An 18,663-nucleotide genomic window follows, 5' to 3' on the forward strand; every position below is an offset into this window, starting at 1 on the left:
TATAATAGAAAACTGGTTGACCCGAACTTGACCCCCCAACCCGAAACGGGTCAGGATATCTGACCCGAATCTGAAAATTCCAGGTTGTCGGGTTGGCGGGACGACCCGAATGACCCAAAACTTAATTTTAATTTATTAATTTACCACTGTAATTTGTAATTCACACAAGACTAATTACATAATCAAGTAATAAAAATTTAAATAAATAATCCCAAACCAAATCAAAAATAAATTAAAAACATCGTAAAAGTGTTTTGTTCCAAACCAAATATAAAATAAATAAAAGCAGTATAAAAGTAAAAAATAATATAATAAATTATTTTTCTAAATATAATAATTTCAACTTCAAATAAGTTAAATAAATTCATTTAGGATTAAGTGATTAATGCCTTTGAAACAAAAAGAATAACGTAGTTTTGTTAGGTAAAATAATTTTTAATTCATAAACAGGTGATCGGGGGGTCGTATCGGATCACCCACGGTTTGACCCGAATAAGACCCATTTTCTTTTCGGGTTCGTCGCATTCGACTCGATTCTGACCCGACCCCGCAAAACCTCAATCCGAATCAATATATATCGTGCTAGGTTCATATCATTTTTTCAGGTCGTATCGCAAATTGCCACCCCTAAATATAATCAAAAGAAATTTCCATCATAAAGAAAGGATGATGGCATACGTATAAATGTAAGCAACTATATACATATCACACCATAAGTTTAGGTTTGATTTGTTCAAAACATAGGTAATTTATTCGTTAGTAGATATAAAATGCATATTAATTTTCTACAAATGGAAAATACAATTTCATATATACTAACTATTAACAGAAGATGTAGTTTGAACACGATCAATTGAACGCATATTTCATTTGTTTAGCTATCATTTATTTTGTTACTTAGGTTGAATTTTTACATTTGAATAGAGTATTGATATCGGAACTTCAATTATTCTTAATGAACTTCAATTAAGTGTCAATGACAACAATTACTAAAATATAGTTGTCTTAAATTTTTTTGAAAAAGGACAAAAAAAATGACACTTTTTTGTGAAAATATCAAATTGTTAATTCAATTCAAATTAATTTTTTTTTAATAAAAAATATTATTCCTCAAACTGGTTGCTTAATCCGTATCTATGCCCGTACTAGTGTCGAATGGATAACTAAAATAGGAAATTGCAACAAAAATTAATTTTAACAGGAAAGGTGCAAATAAGTAGAACTTTTGCTAGCTTTAACCCAAAATTTTTAAAAAAAGGATAAGCTTGTTTGTAGTTTTGAATTCAAAAGTGTTGTGGTTGTGATAATATTCTTTATTAAATTTTGAAACAGTTAAGAATTCAAGAGATAAGTACCAAGGTGACTTTTATTAGCCATTAATTATAGTTAGAGTAGGAAAGGTTGATGCACTAGTAACGCTTGGATTTCTTTATGCCAAAGAATTCATAGTACCTAAAGCTGGTAGCCTTTTTCCGGATTCATTGAAGGTATTTACGAGACCCCCACAACTATTGTTTCCTCGGTTACGATGAACGGACAAAGAAAGTCGAAACTAGTTCCCACCAACAAATCCAAAATTCCAAAATTCTATCTTGTGCTTCAGAGCTTACAGAAGGGCAGCAGGAACAGAGCATAAGAAAACCAGAAAGCGTAGCAAGAAGCAGAAGCACTTAGTTATACTGGTCATCTAAATCATCGTCCTCGCCGTCGCCGTCGTAGTCGTAGTCATTTACCATAATCCATCTAGCACCGGGTAATGTGTTGAGGATCATGTGCTCCCAATCTCTTATACTTGCACCAAACCTGTGAATGCGAGAAAAATCCCTCTCGCTTGTGCACCAAACACAAGCGACAAAAATCATAATAAAGTAGGACTCACCATATGTAATACAAACTATCTATTTCTTGTTTCTGCACTCTACCCAATAGCTGGACTTGCAGAATCCCTCCAATGCAGAGGACAGGTTCTGGCAGCTTGAACTTTTGCAAACAATTCTCCTATAACGCAGTTAATTAGTAATACTGAATCTGGACCAGCAATATTTCATGACAAGATTCTTGTGCAGCTAAAGACACTTCTCCCTCCATTTGTGCTTCCATACCAGCAATACAAATCCCCCATCAAAAATCTTACAGCCTTTGCTGGATATATGGGGGAACCAAACTGAAAGTACACTGATAATGCAAATCAAGTTTTTCTACCAATAAAGAGACAGGTTTTAAACAAGAAGTCACCGTCAACCCCCTCCTCCCCAAACAAAAATGAAAAGTCTTCTAAAATAACCTTGAAATGGTTGAATATGGATTTCAGTAATCACACAGAGTTTGGCCATCAATTTATACGTTAATGTCTCAGGGACTGCAGAATCAATTTCACCCTTGCTCGACCAGTAAGAAGGTCTCTGATCAATCCTGTCACTTGGTTCCGGGGTATTCTGAATGCTTTCATCTGGGTAATTGTCAGTGCTTGAAGCACCAAGTGCCTCAGACAAGCATTCTTTTCTTGGGAAGGAGGCAATACCTTGAGCCAAAAATGCATATACTTTATGGTCCCGTTTCAGACATGCCCATTCAATAGGCTCATTGGTCCTGGATTCCACAGGTTCTACAATGTTACTAATTTCAATAGCACGAGTAACAGTGGACATCTCAGGGAACACCTTTAAACAGAGTTGCTTCCATATTCCATTCACAATCACTGCATAAGGTTCAAAGCCCTTAAAAGAAACAGAGATAAAAGTACAGACAGCTGTGAAGCACCTCAATTTCTCTAGTTTGATCAAACACAGAAAAGATTGACAGACACGTCCTCAAATTCTTTTATTTTTCCCCCACCATAAGGCACAGATTGCCGCCCTGCACATAAACTTCTTTACTTTGATCACACAGAGAGAAGAGTTGACAGACAAGTGCTCAAACTCTTTTCTTTTCCCTGATCAAGGCATACATTGCTCAGTAACTTGTACAAAAGTGAAGCATATCAAAGGTCATATTGAGCAACACGGGAACCATATTCAAAACTTCCATTGTCATTTTGTTTGGACCTCTACTAATGGCTTACTGAGGAAATCACGGCACTTAAATCAAGTAAGCCAGTCCAATTTGAAGTAAACAACAAAATTCTACATGTCTCACGACATTTTATATAAAACTGGTATTTCAAAATAGGATGAAACGGCTCATTTTGAGCATCAGTAATAATCTACTCACCAATTTATTTAGTACTTGGACTAAACAAAGGTCCATCTAATGCAAATTGGCCAAAACAAAGAATGGCAACCTCAGATCTTATATAATTTACTAACTTTTAATAACTGATACTTATGCACCAGAATTAAGGCGGCAGGTTACTAGATATGGATATCTAAGCATGACAAGATTACATGGCCAAGAACTGAATTTAGAGCACAAAGACTTTGGGTTCAGAAACTGAAACAATCAAGAGGCTAGTAACTTGATTTGAGACTATGATCACCTGCAAATCAAGGGCTCTGAAATCACTATCAAAAGCTTCGGTTTGAATTGAAATTTCTCGTTTACAAACCCAAGAGCACTTGGATGTTGAAAGTATTCACATTAAAACAAGTAAACACCAATCATTGCAAACTAAGGAGATTGTGTTCAGATTTACAATCAAAACGCATTACACTACCTTCGGAGAAACGTAAATCATCCTAAAATTTTTTAGCAAAGTCCATCTGAAAAATCTGTACCCTCTCAAGAATAAAATTTCTTAATGGTCTTGGCTGAAATCTGGTTCATTCACTACAAAACCATCACAAGATTTGTATTAAAAAAAGGCCACAACAACACATAATCATAGCAAATAGGTAACATAAAACTTAGGCGTGAAGAAGAAAAAAATGTACCTGATTTTCGTCTCCTAACAAGCTAGTGTTTCGTACATGACTTTGGATTAATGAAGGATTGCATGCCCACATTAATGCCTATTCAAATGCAAATACAGCACAATTATATTGCATGTCTCGAGACAAAAATAAAAGCAAGCTATATATTACCTGACCAGGAGGAATGATCTGAAACCAGTTACTATCCATTAACTCCTTTTTGGCCCCTTTACAAGATAAGGCAAAGAAAGTCTTACAACTCTAGCTATTGTATCTGACAATAATTTCACCTTGTTCTGCAGCCGTTGTTTAAAAAAATGATACAAGTTTAACACTCCTAAAATCTCGAGTGGATACTACCAGAATAAGATATATTCAAAATCACCTTTTGAATACTCGATTAATAATTGAGTAAGCAAAATTGTGGCTCTCAAAGATAGACTGCTCCTTTCATTTAAATTTTGGAAGAATTATTATGAAGCTGTTAGGTTGGATAGCCAAGAACAACTACATAACGATAGAACAATAGCAGAATATGTGCTATTCTTCCTTCAGGTAATTATTTATGGTATTTTTCATCCTTTTGTAGTGATGAAGTAAATGTTAAGGGTTATTTTGTATGGTCATCCACGGAATAATTCAACTGGAAGTAAATACATTTCAAAATGTTTCATTATTGCATAAAATTGATTATGTCATTTTTTTATTTGTTTGTTCTTCTATACTGAAGATGAAATAAATGAAAGTACAAGTAGGCACATTGATTGCGTATTTGTTTAGCAAGATGTACTTTGTACCATGCGTTTCCTGTCTTAGGAAATATATAAGTGAGCTTCTCAAATATTGAACGAAGTTGATTTTCTCAAAGAACATGCGACTCAAAAAAAAATTTTTGCAAATAGGATTGGTCGAAAGTTGCAGAAGAGAGCCTAGTACAACCTACAAATGCCTGAAAGAGATTGCCTAGTTCTTATGCAAAGGAAACCTATAAGCAGCAAAAACTTGTCTGCAACATCAGTTTTCCGTTCATTAAAGAAGACAAAATTCCTTCTTTTAGAGGAATTCAAGAAGGCAAAATTGATTATGTCATTGCGTATTTTGCCTTCATGCTCTTTTATGAATGTTCTTACAGATATCGAACCATTTGACTGCTTCTGAAAGTTGACCCTAAAAGACTAAATTATGATTATGTATATATGCCAGGAACGTGCTTACGAAATTATTAGAGACAAAGTCAATGGTAGTTATCAAAAAGCTTATTATCATCAAAAATATTAAAATGTTTAAGAATCAATTGTATTTTGTCCGCCAAACTGAAAATCAAAACCACCAAGTCAAATTTCTCTTTGGCATTTCACCGAACATCTTATATGCATTCCCAAATTAATCACATTTAACTTAAACACCTAGTCTCAAGTCCTTTCCTAGATGTTTCATATGGCTATTAAGCATATTTTACCCGTAAACAATCAAAACTACAACCATTTCCTAGATGTTTCAATGGACAATTTCAACCCCAAAATTGCAATAAATTCTTCAAATTCTCAGCCCTGATTTCACAAGAAAATCTTGACAAACAAAACAAATGAAATATAAATAAATTACAGCAATATAAACAAACGATTTCAAGAGAACATGATGGTCTAACCTCGTCACCGCTATTTTTCATATGCTCTTTGGTTGGCTACCACCGTTGCTAACCCTTTTGTTGTGTCTGATAGAGGGGAAACCCTTTCTCCTGAACCTGTGCTATCTATAAAGCATATTTAGCTTTTCCTCTGCACCTAGGCAGGCCAATTGATTGACTGAAATGAGAATCAATGCTTAGTAGAAGGCAGAAATAGAGACTGAGGCATGAAACCTACCAGAAGAGTTTAGCCTGAAGATAGAATTGCTTAGCCCGCTTGATCAATTTTCTAAATTTTAGCAAAAGCTAATCCCGTTCCATAAGATGATGATCGTACTCCTTCCTTTTCCAGGGAAAAATTTCTGAGAAGATAATAAAAAGAAGGGAAGCAACTTTAGAGAGATGTGGAAACCCAAACCGTTTTAGAAATCGATTATTTTCTTACTTTAATATGTAATTTTTTTTACTTTTAGTATTAATAAGTTTTAATTAAACAAAAGTAACATTTGTCAAATAATAAGTAAATTAAATTACTGAAAGGGTAAATTTCTATTTTTGACTAAAACTTATCTTTTAGGCATATACTTACTCGTTTTAAGTAAAAACTTACTAAAGTTAATATTAATTATTTTAATATAATATTTAAAAAGTCGCTAAAAAATTCGATTTGTCACTAAAGATAATAGAAACCTGTAATAGTAGGTTTCCCTAACATCGTTACCATAACTATAGGCACTACAGCACTGTCCAACAATTAATCAGTGATTAACAGTCAAGTAGCAATACATAGGTTGCGAATAAAACAACGCTTAATTAAATACTGTGGAAAGTAAAACATGTATTTGTTAGGACCGGGCCAGGAATAGACAAACTCAAGTTAGCACAAAGTAGGCGGTATAACCGACCATATAATAGATAGGCGGTAGATACCAGCCATATAATAATTAGGCGGTAAAACCGACCATATAAAGACGGATAACAAAGCAAATAAAAGACACAAAAGATTTACGTGGTTCGGTCAAATTGACCTACGTCCACGGGCGAGGGAGGAGCAATATTTCTACTATGAAGAAGAAATACAAAAGACCGTAGGAAAGTGGTTCCTAGGCCAATAGGCACTTACAAAAGAGTTTAGAAAATATTCCTAAACTCAAAATAAGAGAGCCTAAAATATTTGACTAAATGGGCTAAATGACTCAAGAAGCTAATAGCCCATATAACTCTCTTAAGTGGTGCAATTAACTTCAACATATGAGGCCTATATTTATAGGCACAAAACGGAAGGCATCCTCAGCTTTCCTCCGATGTGGGACGAACCACAATTCTTCTGGTCAGCAATTGCGGCTTCAACAAATCTCCACCTTGGTGAGTTCCCAACATCGATAATAGTAAAAAATGCTCCACCTTCTTCACATAAGCCCCAATGGGCTTAAATCACCAACAATGAACACCAACCAAATCCAAGCACTGCTTGAACTTGTAAACTGGAAGAGGTTTCGTAAACATATCGGCTGGATTGTCCTTAGTATTGATTTTCTGAATAAGGACTTTTCCCTCAGCAATGATATCCCGAATGAAGTGATACTTCACATCAATGTGTTTCGTCCTCTCATGATACATCTGATCTTTAGTCAAGTGTATGGCACTTTGACTATCACAGTGAATATCAGTAACACCTTGATATAGACTTAGCTCGCTAAATAAACTCTTCAACCACAAGGCTTCTTTGATTGCCTCGGTCACAGCCATATATTCTGCTTCAGTAGTAGACAAAGCTACGACAGGTTGTAGAGTAGCTTTCCAACTAACAGCACAACCGCCAATGCAAAATACATAGCCTGAAAGTGATCTTCTCCTGTCAAGATCCCCAGCGTAGTCTGAGTCTACAAAACCAACCAAAGTGTTATTATTTCTTCCAAACTCCAAACATGCATTTGAAGTACCTCGCAAGTATCTGAGAATCCACTTCACAGCCTGCCAATGTGTTTTACCAGGACAAGACATATATCTGCTAACAACACTGACTGCTTGTGCAATATCTGGACGAGTACAAACCATTGCATACATAATACTGCCGACTGCACTGGAATAAGGAACTCGTGCCATATAATCTTCCTCTTCATCTGATTTTGGTGATTGAGCAGCAGATAGCCGAAAATGGCTAGCAAGAGGAGTAGTTACTGGTTTAGCATCTTTCATGCCAAAACGCTCCAAAACTTTCTCAAGGTAATTTTTCTGGGTCAAGAATAACTTCCCTACTCCTCGATCTCTTTTGATATCCATGCCAAGAATTTTCTTAGCTGCTCCCAAATCTTTCATTTCAAATTCACTATTTAACTGCAGTTTCAAAGTGTGAATTTCTGACAAATTCTTGGCAGCAATGAGCATGTCATCAACATAAAGCAGCAAATAAATGAAAGAACCATCATTTAACTTCCGGAAGTAAACACAACTATCATACATGCTCCTCAAATAACCATGACCCAACATAAAGGAATCAAACCTTTTATACCATTGTCTTGGAGACTGCTTCAATCCATATAAGGATTTCTTCAATAAGCAAACATGGTCTTCCTTACCTTCAATCTCAAAACCCTGGGGTTGTCTCATATAAATTTGTTCTTCAAGTTCGCCATGTAAGAAAGCTGTCTTAACATCAAGCTGCTCTAACTCCAAATTATACATGGCTACTAAAGCAAGCAAAACACGAATAGAGCTATGTTTAACAACAGGTGAGAATATATCATTAAAATCAACACCTTGTACCTGACTATAGCCCTTTGCAACCAATCGTGCTTTATATCTTGCATCTTCAACCCCTGGAATACCTTCCTTTTTCTTGAAGACCCACTTGCAACCAACAATTTTCTTAGCTGACGGCGGCTTTACAAGAACCCAAGTTTCATTACGATGAAGAGATTCAATTTCTTCATTCATCGCAATCAACCACTTTGCAGAATCATCACAAGAAACTGCTTCTGAATAGGTGGAAGGCTCACCAACTGCATCAGTTTCTTCTGCAATAGACAAAGCATATGCAACTAAATTTGCATATCTTTGTGGTGGTCGAATGTCTCTCCTTTGTCTATCTCTGGCTATGGAATATTCCTCTTCTTCTGAACTATCTTCCACAGTAGACTCAGGTGCATCTACTGGCATTTGTTGAATAGAAGATTTGGTCTGAGAAGGACCAGAACTGCCAATATCAAGCTCCACCTGCTTCCGTGTACTATCAGTAGTACAAGGACTAGAAGACTCCTTCTTGGAAGATAACATAGACAATTCATCAAAAGTAACATCTCTACTGATTACAAATTTTGGGAATTTGGGATCAGGACACCATAATCTGTATCCTTTCACCCCAGAAGCATACCCAAGAAAAATGCACTTTTTAGCCCTAGGCTCCAATTTTCCATCATTCACGTGCATGTATGCTGGACACCCAAAAACTTTTAAATTGGAGTAATCAGCAGGAGTACCTGACCAAACTTCCTCAGGAGTTTTGAAATCAAGAGATGCAGAAGGAGAACGGTTGACAATATAACAGGCCATATTGATCGCCTCTGCCCAAAAGTCGTTTGTCAACCCTGCATTGGAGATCATACATCTTGCTCTCTCCAAAAGCGTTCTGTTCATACGTTCAGCTACACCATTTTGTTGAGGCGTCATCCTGACGGTGTGATGCCGAACAATTCCTTCATTCTTGCAGAATTCATTAAATTCACCTCCACAAAATTCCATGCCATTATCTGTTCTCAACCGCTTAATATGCTTTCCTGTTTGTTTCTCAATCAAAACTTTCCATTGCTTGAAAGTTAGGAAAACATCATTTTTATGCTTAAGAAAATATACCCAAACTTTCCTTGAATAATCATCAATGAAAGTCAACATGTACCTGGCACCACCTTTAGAAGGAGCACGAGAAGGACCCCATAGATCTGAATGAATGTAATCGAGAGTACCTTTTGTCTTGTGAATTGCTGGTGAACTGAAGCTAACTCTTTTCTGCTTCCCAAAAATACAATGTTCACAGAATTCCAATGGCCCGGTACTTTGACCACAAAGAAGTCCCTTTTTGCTTAGTATGCCTAAGCCTTTTTCGCTCATGTGCCCCAAACGCATATGCCATAATTTGGTGATGTCTGTATCTGACAAAGATGATGTTGAAACAGCAGCAACACCTGTAACAGTAGATCCCTGCAAAATATATAAAGTACCAGATCTGTGTGCCTTCATAACAACAAGAGCTCCTCGAGTGATTTTGAGAACTCCGTCTCCACCTGAATACCTGCACCCGATAGACTCAAGAGTGCCCAAAGAGATGAGATTTTTCTTCAAATCTGGAACATGTCTAACATCTGTGAGCGTCCTCACAATACCATCGTACATTTTAATTCGGATTGTGCCTTTGCCAACAACTTTACAAACAGCGTTGTTGCCCATTAAGACAACTCCACCTTCAGTTGATTCATATGTTGAAAACCAGTCCCTATTGGGACACATATGATATGAACAACCCGAATCTAAAATCCACTCATTGTTAGACCTAAAATTATTTTCCGTTGCACAGAAAATGGTTCCATCATTCTCATCAGCTGCTATACTAGCCTCAGCGGATTCAGTATTTTTCTCAACAAATTTCCCTTTTTGCTTTTCTTTATTTTTCAATTTAAAGCAATCAGAGATAACATGGCCCTTCTTTTTACAATAATTGCACACCACATTTTTATGTCTGGATTTGGATCTACTTCTATTTTCTGTGTTTCTCTTTTCAGATCTACCCCGAACAAACAAGCCATCGGCTTGACTCCCACTAGTTTCCCCAGTAATATCCCTATCTATCTGCTCTTTAGATTTTAATGCAGATTTAATTTCCCGATACGAAATTGTTTCCTTTCCATAAATCATAGTATCGCGGAAATGCTTAAAAGACTGGGGAAGGGAACACAAAAGTAATAGGGCTTGATCTTCATCATCAATTTTCGAATCTATATTCCCCAAATCCATAATAATGGAATCAAATTTATCAAGATGGGAGAGTATAGATGTACCTTCAGACATCCGAAGCATGTACAAACTCTGCTTCAAATATAGCCGATTTTCGACTGTCTTCTTCATATACAAGGCTTTCAATTTATCCCACATAGCCTTGGCCGAAGTCTCCGTTGCTACCTCACGCAATACCTCATCGGAGAGGTTTAAGATTATGCTGGATCTGGCCTTCTTATCCATATCGGCGAAATCCGCATCCTTGACATCTTCTGGTTTGTTCTCGATTCCGTGAATCGCTAGATCAACTCCGTCTTGAACAAGAATGGCCTCCATCTTGAGCTGCCACATTCCGAAGTTGACATTCCTGTCGAATTTCTCGACAACCGTCTTTGTTATCGTCATTGTTGCCACAAATTCTGTAACTTGAAGTTTGTCTCAAAAAACTGGCCAAACAAATATGCAAGTCTCGTGAGCGGGCCCCACAGGGTGAGCGGGCCCCACGAGATAGGCGGGCCCCACGGGATGAAAGGACCCCACAAGGTGAGCGGGCCCCACGGATAAACGGACCCCACAGGATGAGTGGGCCCCACAGGATGGACGGACCCCACCAGATGAACGGGCCCCACCAGATGAACCTGTCTTGCAAAATATAACAACCAGCTCTGATACCAGTTTGTTAGGACCGGGCCAGGAATAGACAAACTCAAGTTAGCACAAAGTAGGCGGTATAACCGACCATATAATAGATAGGCGGTAGATACCAGCCATATAATAATTAGGCGGTAAAACCGACCATATAAAGACGGATAACAAAGCAAATAAAAGACACAAAAGATTTACGTGGTTCGGTCAAATTGACCTACGTCCACGGGCGAGGGAGGAGCAATATTTCTACTATGAAGAAGAAATACAAAAGACCGTAGGAAAGTGGTTCCTAGGCCAATAGGCACTTACAAAAGAGTTTAGAAAATATTTCTAAACTCAAAATAAGAGAGCCTAAAATATTTGACTAAATGGGCTAAATGACTCAAGAAGCTAATAGCCCATATAACTCTCTTAAGTGGTGCAATTAACTTCAACATATGAGGCCTATATTTATAGGCACAAAACGGAAGGCATCCTCAGCTTTCCTCCGATGTGGGACGAACCACAATTCTTCTGGTCAGCAATTGCGGCTTCAACAGTATTAACATAATAACACATATGTTTAGTTGTATTAACATGATAATACATATGTATTAACGTAATAATACATATGTTTAGTTGTATTTTTGTCTATTAGTAGTTGATTAATTATTACTTATAAACTCTAGTAACTTTTATCTGTTTGAATAATTTGATTACAATATTAGATATGCTTTATGATATAAGAAATATATATTTTATCTCAACACAGAAAAATTGATATCAATCTTAAAAAAAATTACAAAAGTAAAAAAGAATGTGGTAAAGCAAATTTGAAAACTTCTTCCAATTCTACAATAAATTTAGCTAGGGATAGAAGTAGCTAATTGCATAAGAAAATAATATACAAAGAAGGAGGGGAAAAGAGAGGAAAAAGATTAGGGAAAAAAGAAAACCAAAAATCAATTAAGATGTCAGGGTCACCTTTGTCCAAACATATAAAAAAGTGTTATGAGCCTATCAACATGATAAAGTTCAAGGGGTTAAATTGCAACTCTAGATATAGTTGAGGGGATTTATTGCATTTAACCATACAAAGAACAAGGAAAGAAATAAGAGAAAAAATTCATTATTCATAAGGAAGTAAATTTTGAAAAATTCGGGACATGTGCCTACAAATACACGTACATGCACATACACTAGTACATATGTGCACATATATCAACTCAAACATGCATATTCAGATGCACACGTAATTTATCAAAGTGCACATTTATATTCATTACTAGGGGGAAGCCCGCGCTAAGCGCGGGAGGTTTAACTTGTGTGATGAAATATTTATTCAAAAAAATTTATTAGAATTGAATGGTAATAGGTTCAATTGAATCGGTTGAATTGCATGGAATTATAAGTAAATTGGTCAAATCAACAAACTTATAAAGGAAAATAAATTTATGAGCAAAAGAAATAGGATTATAAATAATAACCATAGCAAAGACATCATTGCCTTTGTTTTTTTTTTTTTTTAACAGAAACGGCAACATTGTATTAATAGTAAACCAATTACAGTATAGGTGGGTGATCACCCTTACAATCTGCCTGGACTTGATCCAGCAGCCAAACTGGGAAGTTTTCCTTCCATTCAGTATTGTGTTCCAAAGTAATAGCTACTTTAGCTAGTTTATGGCTAACAAAGTTGTTCACCCTATTTGTAAAGGTAAAACAACATTCATCAAATTTTAACTGAAGCATCCTGATGTCATGTACAATTGTTGCTATCTCTACGTCCTCCTCCTCACTGCACACTGCCTTCACTACTTGACTACAGTCCACTTCAAACTCCGCCCTTCGCCACCCTTGCTGTTGTGCAACTAACATGGCCTCTCTTAGCGCCTTTGCTTCTTCGACCTTTGAACTGGCACAGCTCAGATTTGGAACAGCCCAGGCTCCTCGCAGTCTTCCCAACCAATCCCTGGCCACCATTCCCCACCCAGCTCTATCAGCTTTAAGATGCAACGCAGCATCTGAATTCACCTTAACCCAACCAGCCCTTGGTTTCCTCCACCCTGACAATCCTTTGTCCTTCGTCGCATGACCTCCTTCCGTTCCCCTTTCCCATTCCTGAGCTTCCTGATACTCCCTCCACTCCCTCAACGCTTTCTCCACTGCTACCCTTGGGTCTCCATTCCATTCCTCAAACTGTCTTGCATTCCTGGACTTCCAAATTTGCCAAAGCAAGTTGACAGTCAGCGTAATACGCTCCCGGCCATTTTCCTCCTTTGCTGCCCCCTTTAATTCCTCCCACCAATGCCAGAACTAGTTTGAAAACAACTCCAGCCCATCCCAGTTCAGTGGAGCAGCCTTCCATATCACCTTTGCGTGGTCACATAGAAACAAACAGTGTTCAATAGTCTCTGTGTTCTCCCCACAGCATTTACACATATGATCGCCTTTGGAGCATCGCTCTTGGATCACCCCATTTACTGGCAGCACCCCATGCAAACATTTCCAAATGAAATGCTTCAGCTTTTGCTTCATATTCAAGCCCCACAAAAAGTTCCAGCTCTGGCTATTCCCTTCTCTTGTGCAACTCGACCCAGTCTCTGTCCCCCACCGCGGCCTCCTCCTTTTCCTTTTTTTTGCCAATCTATAACCCGACTTTACCGTATACATGCCAGTAGAGGAAAAGTTCCAGTATAAGCTGTCCTTCCGTGGTTGTACTCCAAGTGGAATTCTCAGTATATTCCTTCTCTCCTCCTCCTCAAATACTTGTTCGATCATTGCCTTTGTTACTATACCATTATAACACAATCATGGCCATGTCCAACCAACAATTAACATGTAAACTATAAGGTCAAACTTAGATCCTACCTTAATCATGAAATTGTAGTCAACATTTAATCTTTGCTCACAGTTTGACCACCTACAACCACAAATATCAAATTTTGGAAATATAGTTAGAAAATGTAGGAGGGTTCTTATTAATATTCATAGGTATGCATCATGTATTCCATAATGAAATTTCCATAGTCATAAAATACTATTGAGAATATATTGCAGTAGAAAACTCACAGTTTCTATTGTATCAACTAAACATCCAAAATTGCAGAAAGAGAGAAAGCACATGAGCATACGTGTCCAAACACCCACAACAAAATATGGAGCACAAGCACTTGAAGCAACGTTCTTCAATATGAAAAGCCTCTATTATTGTCAGGAAGCTGAAGAGCACTGCAATTATACTTGTAACAAATTAAAAATATGAACCAGAACCAATCATCTTCATTATTAAGAGCTTCATAAACCAATCATCTTCAGCATTAATACCCTCTCTTATTACACCTATAAAAACTGCTCAACAATTATAGAAGAAAATGAAGAGCACTACAATTACTTATAAGTGGTTTAAGCAGCATTTGAAAGTTTGATATTCATGCGGAATATAAATCAATTGCATATGGGAGGACACAATAGTCAAACCGTACTCAATTACACATTACAATGTTGTGTATTTGGTTTAATCATTTGTATTTGATTTTTTTTCTGCCTAAATTATCCCCAAAGACGGTAGATGAAAATTTTCCAACAGCCACCTACAAACTCCTTTTTATATATGTATAGGACACTTGTTAGAGCATATACACTCATAAATATGTGCACATTCATAGTTACATGTGTGGATGCATCATTTAATAAATGTATATTCAAATGTATATTTATGTTTGCTAAAGTCCACATTGTTATTCATTAAAATACACAATTCATTAAAGTGCACAATTATAAGAGTAATTTAGTTTTTTTTTCTTTCTTAGCATAATGGTAATTTGTCAGTGTTGGATGAATGACAAATATGTAAAACTTGAATTTAAAATTTAACTTTTAAACATATGTCATGGGTCTAACAGTGATAGTGTATACACTATTAGTATATATAAAATTTACTCAATTTAATAATGTAATACTCCTCCGTCCCGAAATTTTGTCACACCCTTGAAAAGAGGTACTTGCTTAATCTTCCCGATCTACCTTCTCCAATTAATGGTCACAATTGAAAAGGCTTCATGAGTCCTTTTTTATTTTGGTTGCAACGATAACATTTGTATAATTTAAACTATCCTATTTTAAGGGAAGAGGGAGTCTAAAAAGTTTTATAAAAGACTAACAGATTTATGAACTCAATTAGACCAAAGGGGTGCTCTAGCACCTCCTTTGATTTTTTTTTTTTTATTGCAGGTGAGGTTTGAACCCTCGATCTATAGTCCAAAGAGAGATTTAATCCCTTTTTAGTAGTTACTAAGCCAAAACTCAGTGGTTGAAAAAGCTTCATGATTCCTTGAAAAGAAAAACAATGATGGGCCCTTGTTTCCATGCATTATTAAGGTTCCGTTTGATAAAACTGAATCTGAATTCTGAAGTCTGAATTCTGAAATCTGAATACTGAAACAATTAATTTGCTGAATTTTAAGCATTGAAAAAAATATATGAATGTCTGAATTTTAATGCTAAACCTATTTATACTGTTTGATAAATATTTATAGTTGAATGCTTAATAAGTTTAATTTGACAATTTTGCCAGTATATCCTTTCATTCAAAAAAAGAAATAGAATCTATGACTTAATTAGTTTAAAATTGTTAGGTATGAAAATGACAATATTTATTTTTAAATCAAATTAATATAAAAGATGAAATATATTATATGAGGAGTATGGAGAAGATGTGAAAGTCATTAAAAAGGGAGAAAAGAGAAACTAAAAATTGTTAGATAGAGAATGTTATGTTGTTTAATTAGATAAGAATTTTGAACATAATTAACAAACAAGGGTATATTTGGTAGATAAGATAAGGTAGTTGAAATAATTCTATTGATTCTTATAAGAATTAAGCATTTAGTTAGGATTCTTGTGCTGAAAAAATACACACAGGTTCAGCACTGTTTAATAAGTTCAGCAAATAGATTTTCATTTATCAAACAATCAAAACATCTGAATGTCTGAAAAAATTCAGATTCAACACTTTTTTATATTATCAAACAGACCCTAAGTGCATATGCTTTGATTTGACGTGCACGTGTTGCAATATACACACACAAGGACTACATTTTTTTTTTTTGGATAATCCAATAGGATCATGGGAAATGAATGGAAACTAAATCATTATCGGATTATATGAGTGTAAGAGGCATCATATGAATTTAAGAGAAACCACATTGAGTGGCAACTTTTTGATAGAAAGTAAGAGACCTCTCACTCCACAAGGGCATATGGTGGCCAACTACTCTGGATGTGGTTTAAAGGGACCACTCTTTGTTTGAAACTTACACATATGTTTTTAACTTGGAAACAACTGATGACTACTTATACGTGGGACCTATAATACTTAAACACAACTCTCTTTTGCATCCAAATATAAAAGTGAAAATGGAAAGTGGAGTTAAAGTTAGTTTTCAATTTTGGTAAGTGATAGTAGTTTTGTGACGGATCAAGAAGAAAAATACAACATTTTAATGGGATGGAAGGAATAACACATCTATAAGCCATATTATTCCACAAATAGTAAATCATATTCCATTCACAAAATTTTATCAATGATCCTAGTTGGTCTTTAACTTTTACAAACATCTATCATGTTCCTTAACTTATGAATTTGGTTCGAAATGGTTGCTCAAGCGAAATATAATTATGGTAATATATATATGTGTATGTGTGTGTGTGTTTGTGTGTGCAATGAGTTGTAGAACATTAGTCGGTTCCTTACATCCTGTTGTCTTATTGATTCATTGTATATGCCAGTACTTGATATTACTTATTATGTGTATATCATTATTCCAAATACTATTTACTAAACTTAAAAAAAAAACTTTATTTTAATTGTGCCATCACTGAAAAATTTTTCTAGCTCCATCACTGCCACTGTTCTACTAGCCAAGGGTGAAGCTTGGGCCCAGCGGGATAGGGGTTGCAACAACGGTGTGATTTGCATAATAAAGACGAATTAAGTAGATTTAGTGGCTAGGGAAGGGATAAGTTGGGTGTAGTGTTGCAGACGAGTCGAGTCGAGTTTAACTTTAGTTTAATTGAGCAAAGTTAATCAGGCAAAGTTTCAACTCAATTTTATCAATCTCCAACTCGATTTCGAATTCGATGACCTTTCAAAGCAAAATTCAAATTCGAATTCGACCTCAAATTTGAGCCTAGTTGAGTTTAAAGTTGAGTCTACTTGAGTTTAAAAAATAAAAAATAATTATTTCACTTTTTAAATAATGAATAAAATATTTATTTTTCCTTAATAAATAATAAAAATATTAAGGATATAAAACGGCTCACGAGCGCTCGCGAACGGATTGATTCGTTTGCAACCCTAGTTTGGTGAGCGCTCGCGAACGGATTGATTCGTTTGCAACCCTAGTTTGGTGATACAAGCGGAGGGAGTGTAAGTGAAAAGTATTGGATTTGAGGCCTCCCACTTACACTATTAAAAAAAAGAAAAAAACTATATTTAGTGGTCATGGTTACAGTGGTCGTATGATGATTTGCCAGGAAAGAGGAAATAAAGGCTTTTAGTAATTTTAGGATCCGTATAAGTGTTTGCATAAGAGATTATTTGGGATAATTTTTTTAAAAAATACTATAGCATTTCTAAATGTGATACACGTGAAATAAAAAGGTAGTTGTAAAATGTATTGATGATGCAAGTAAGTCAATTTATGTAAATAAAGTATAAATAATGTACAATTCAAACAAAAAGTTACACCCTACTTATGAAATTGCAATCTTATGGTTATCATATCCCTATTTTCCTCAAAGCGTGGTCTCATTTGTACTTTTTATTCCCCTCTTTAAAAGGAAAAAAATATGTTCTAAAAGTTAGATGTTCAAAATAGGGTTGTCAATTGTTTGGACAAGTCCAAATTCGACTCACAAAAAATATGAAAGTTTTGGACTTTTGAATTTTGGGCTTCGGGTCCATGTTGTGAAATTCATACTCAACTCACATTACAACTAAGATTTTAGACATATTTCAAGTTTGGCCCAATCTCACTATAAATACACAATTACTTATATTATTACATTAAAAAAATTAATTATATGTAAATTATAAATATAATATATATTATACATAAAATTAAAATATGCACATTATTATATATGAAACACATATGAAAAATTTGCCAAATTGATCCCTCACATTTTGAAAAAAAAAACATTTTTTTAGTCGCTCACATTTAAAATCAGCGGCAATAGTCTCTCAAATATAAAAAAAGTCCGCCTGATTGGTCCCAAAACTCATTTTCGCTCACTTCTTTGGCACCCATAATTTCAAGTGCATACCTCTCTCATGCACCCATAATTTCAAGGGCAAAAATGAAAATACACTTCGTTTCCTCTTTTTTCGAAAAAAAAAAGGAAGAAAATGTAAGCTACCAAACCCTTTCTTTCCCATTCCCCCCCATTTTTTCAGCTACCAAAACCCTAATTGTAATTCACCAAGACTCCAACAAAGAGCTCATGATTGTGATTTCTTGGAAACCTGCAAATCTGGGAGGGAGATACTATGGCTATCCAAATTATGGA

The 18,663-nt window shown here is 35.6% G+C and overlaps 2 protein-coding genes and 1 long non-coding RNA gene across 4 annotated transcripts; all 3 read right to left on the reverse strand.

Moving 5' to 3' along the window:
- Positions 1 to 1,670: 1,670 nt before the first annotated feature.
- On the reverse strand, positions 1,671 to 3,027 carry LOC113751473 (F-box protein At4g00755-like). The gene is made up of 5 exons (XM_027295497.1): positions 3,010 to 3,027; positions 2,285 to 2,717; positions 2,103 to 2,164; positions 1,880 to 1,998; positions 1,671 to 1,830 (listed from the first exon to the last, which is right to left on the reverse strand). The coding sequence occupies exons 1-5, from the start codon at positions 3,025 to 3,027 to the stop codon at positions 1,671 to 1,673; spliced, it is 792 nt and encodes a 263-aa protein (XP_027151298.1).
- Positions 3,028 to 3,493: 466 nt separating this feature from the next.
- On the reverse strand, positions 3,494 to 5,832 carry LOC113754249. Of its 2 annotated transcripts, XR_003465159.1 has the most exons (5): positions 5,714 to 5,832; positions 5,497 to 5,601; positions 4,020 to 4,075; positions 3,870 to 3,947; positions 3,494 to 3,765 (listed from the first exon to the last, which is right to left on the reverse strand). It is a non-coding gene; the product is annotated as an uncharacterized LOC113754249 (long non-coding RNA). The 2 variants fall into 2 exon arrangements; XR_003465158.1 differs by lacking the exon at positions 4,020 to 4,075.
- Positions 5,833 to 12,654: 6,822 nt separating this feature from the next.
- LOC113751476 lies at positions 12,655 to 13,872 on the reverse strand. The gene is made up of 2 exons (XM_027295504.1): positions 13,424 to 13,872; positions 12,655 to 13,303 (listed from the first exon to the last, which is right to left on the reverse strand). The coding sequence occupies exons 1-2, from the start codon at positions 13,870 to 13,872 to the stop codon at positions 12,655 to 12,657; spliced, it is 1,098 nt and encodes a 365-aa protein (XP_027151305.1).
- Positions 13,873 to 18,663: the final 4,791 nt, after the last annotated feature.

This window comes from Coffea eugenioides, chromosome 11, assembly GCF_003713205.1.
Source record: "Coffea eugenioides isolate CCC68of chromosome 11, Ceug_1.0, whole genome shotgun sequence".
NCBI classification, from domain to species: domain Eukaryota; kingdom Viridiplantae; phylum Streptophyta; class Magnoliopsida; order Gentianales; family Rubiaceae; genus Coffea; species Coffea eugenioides.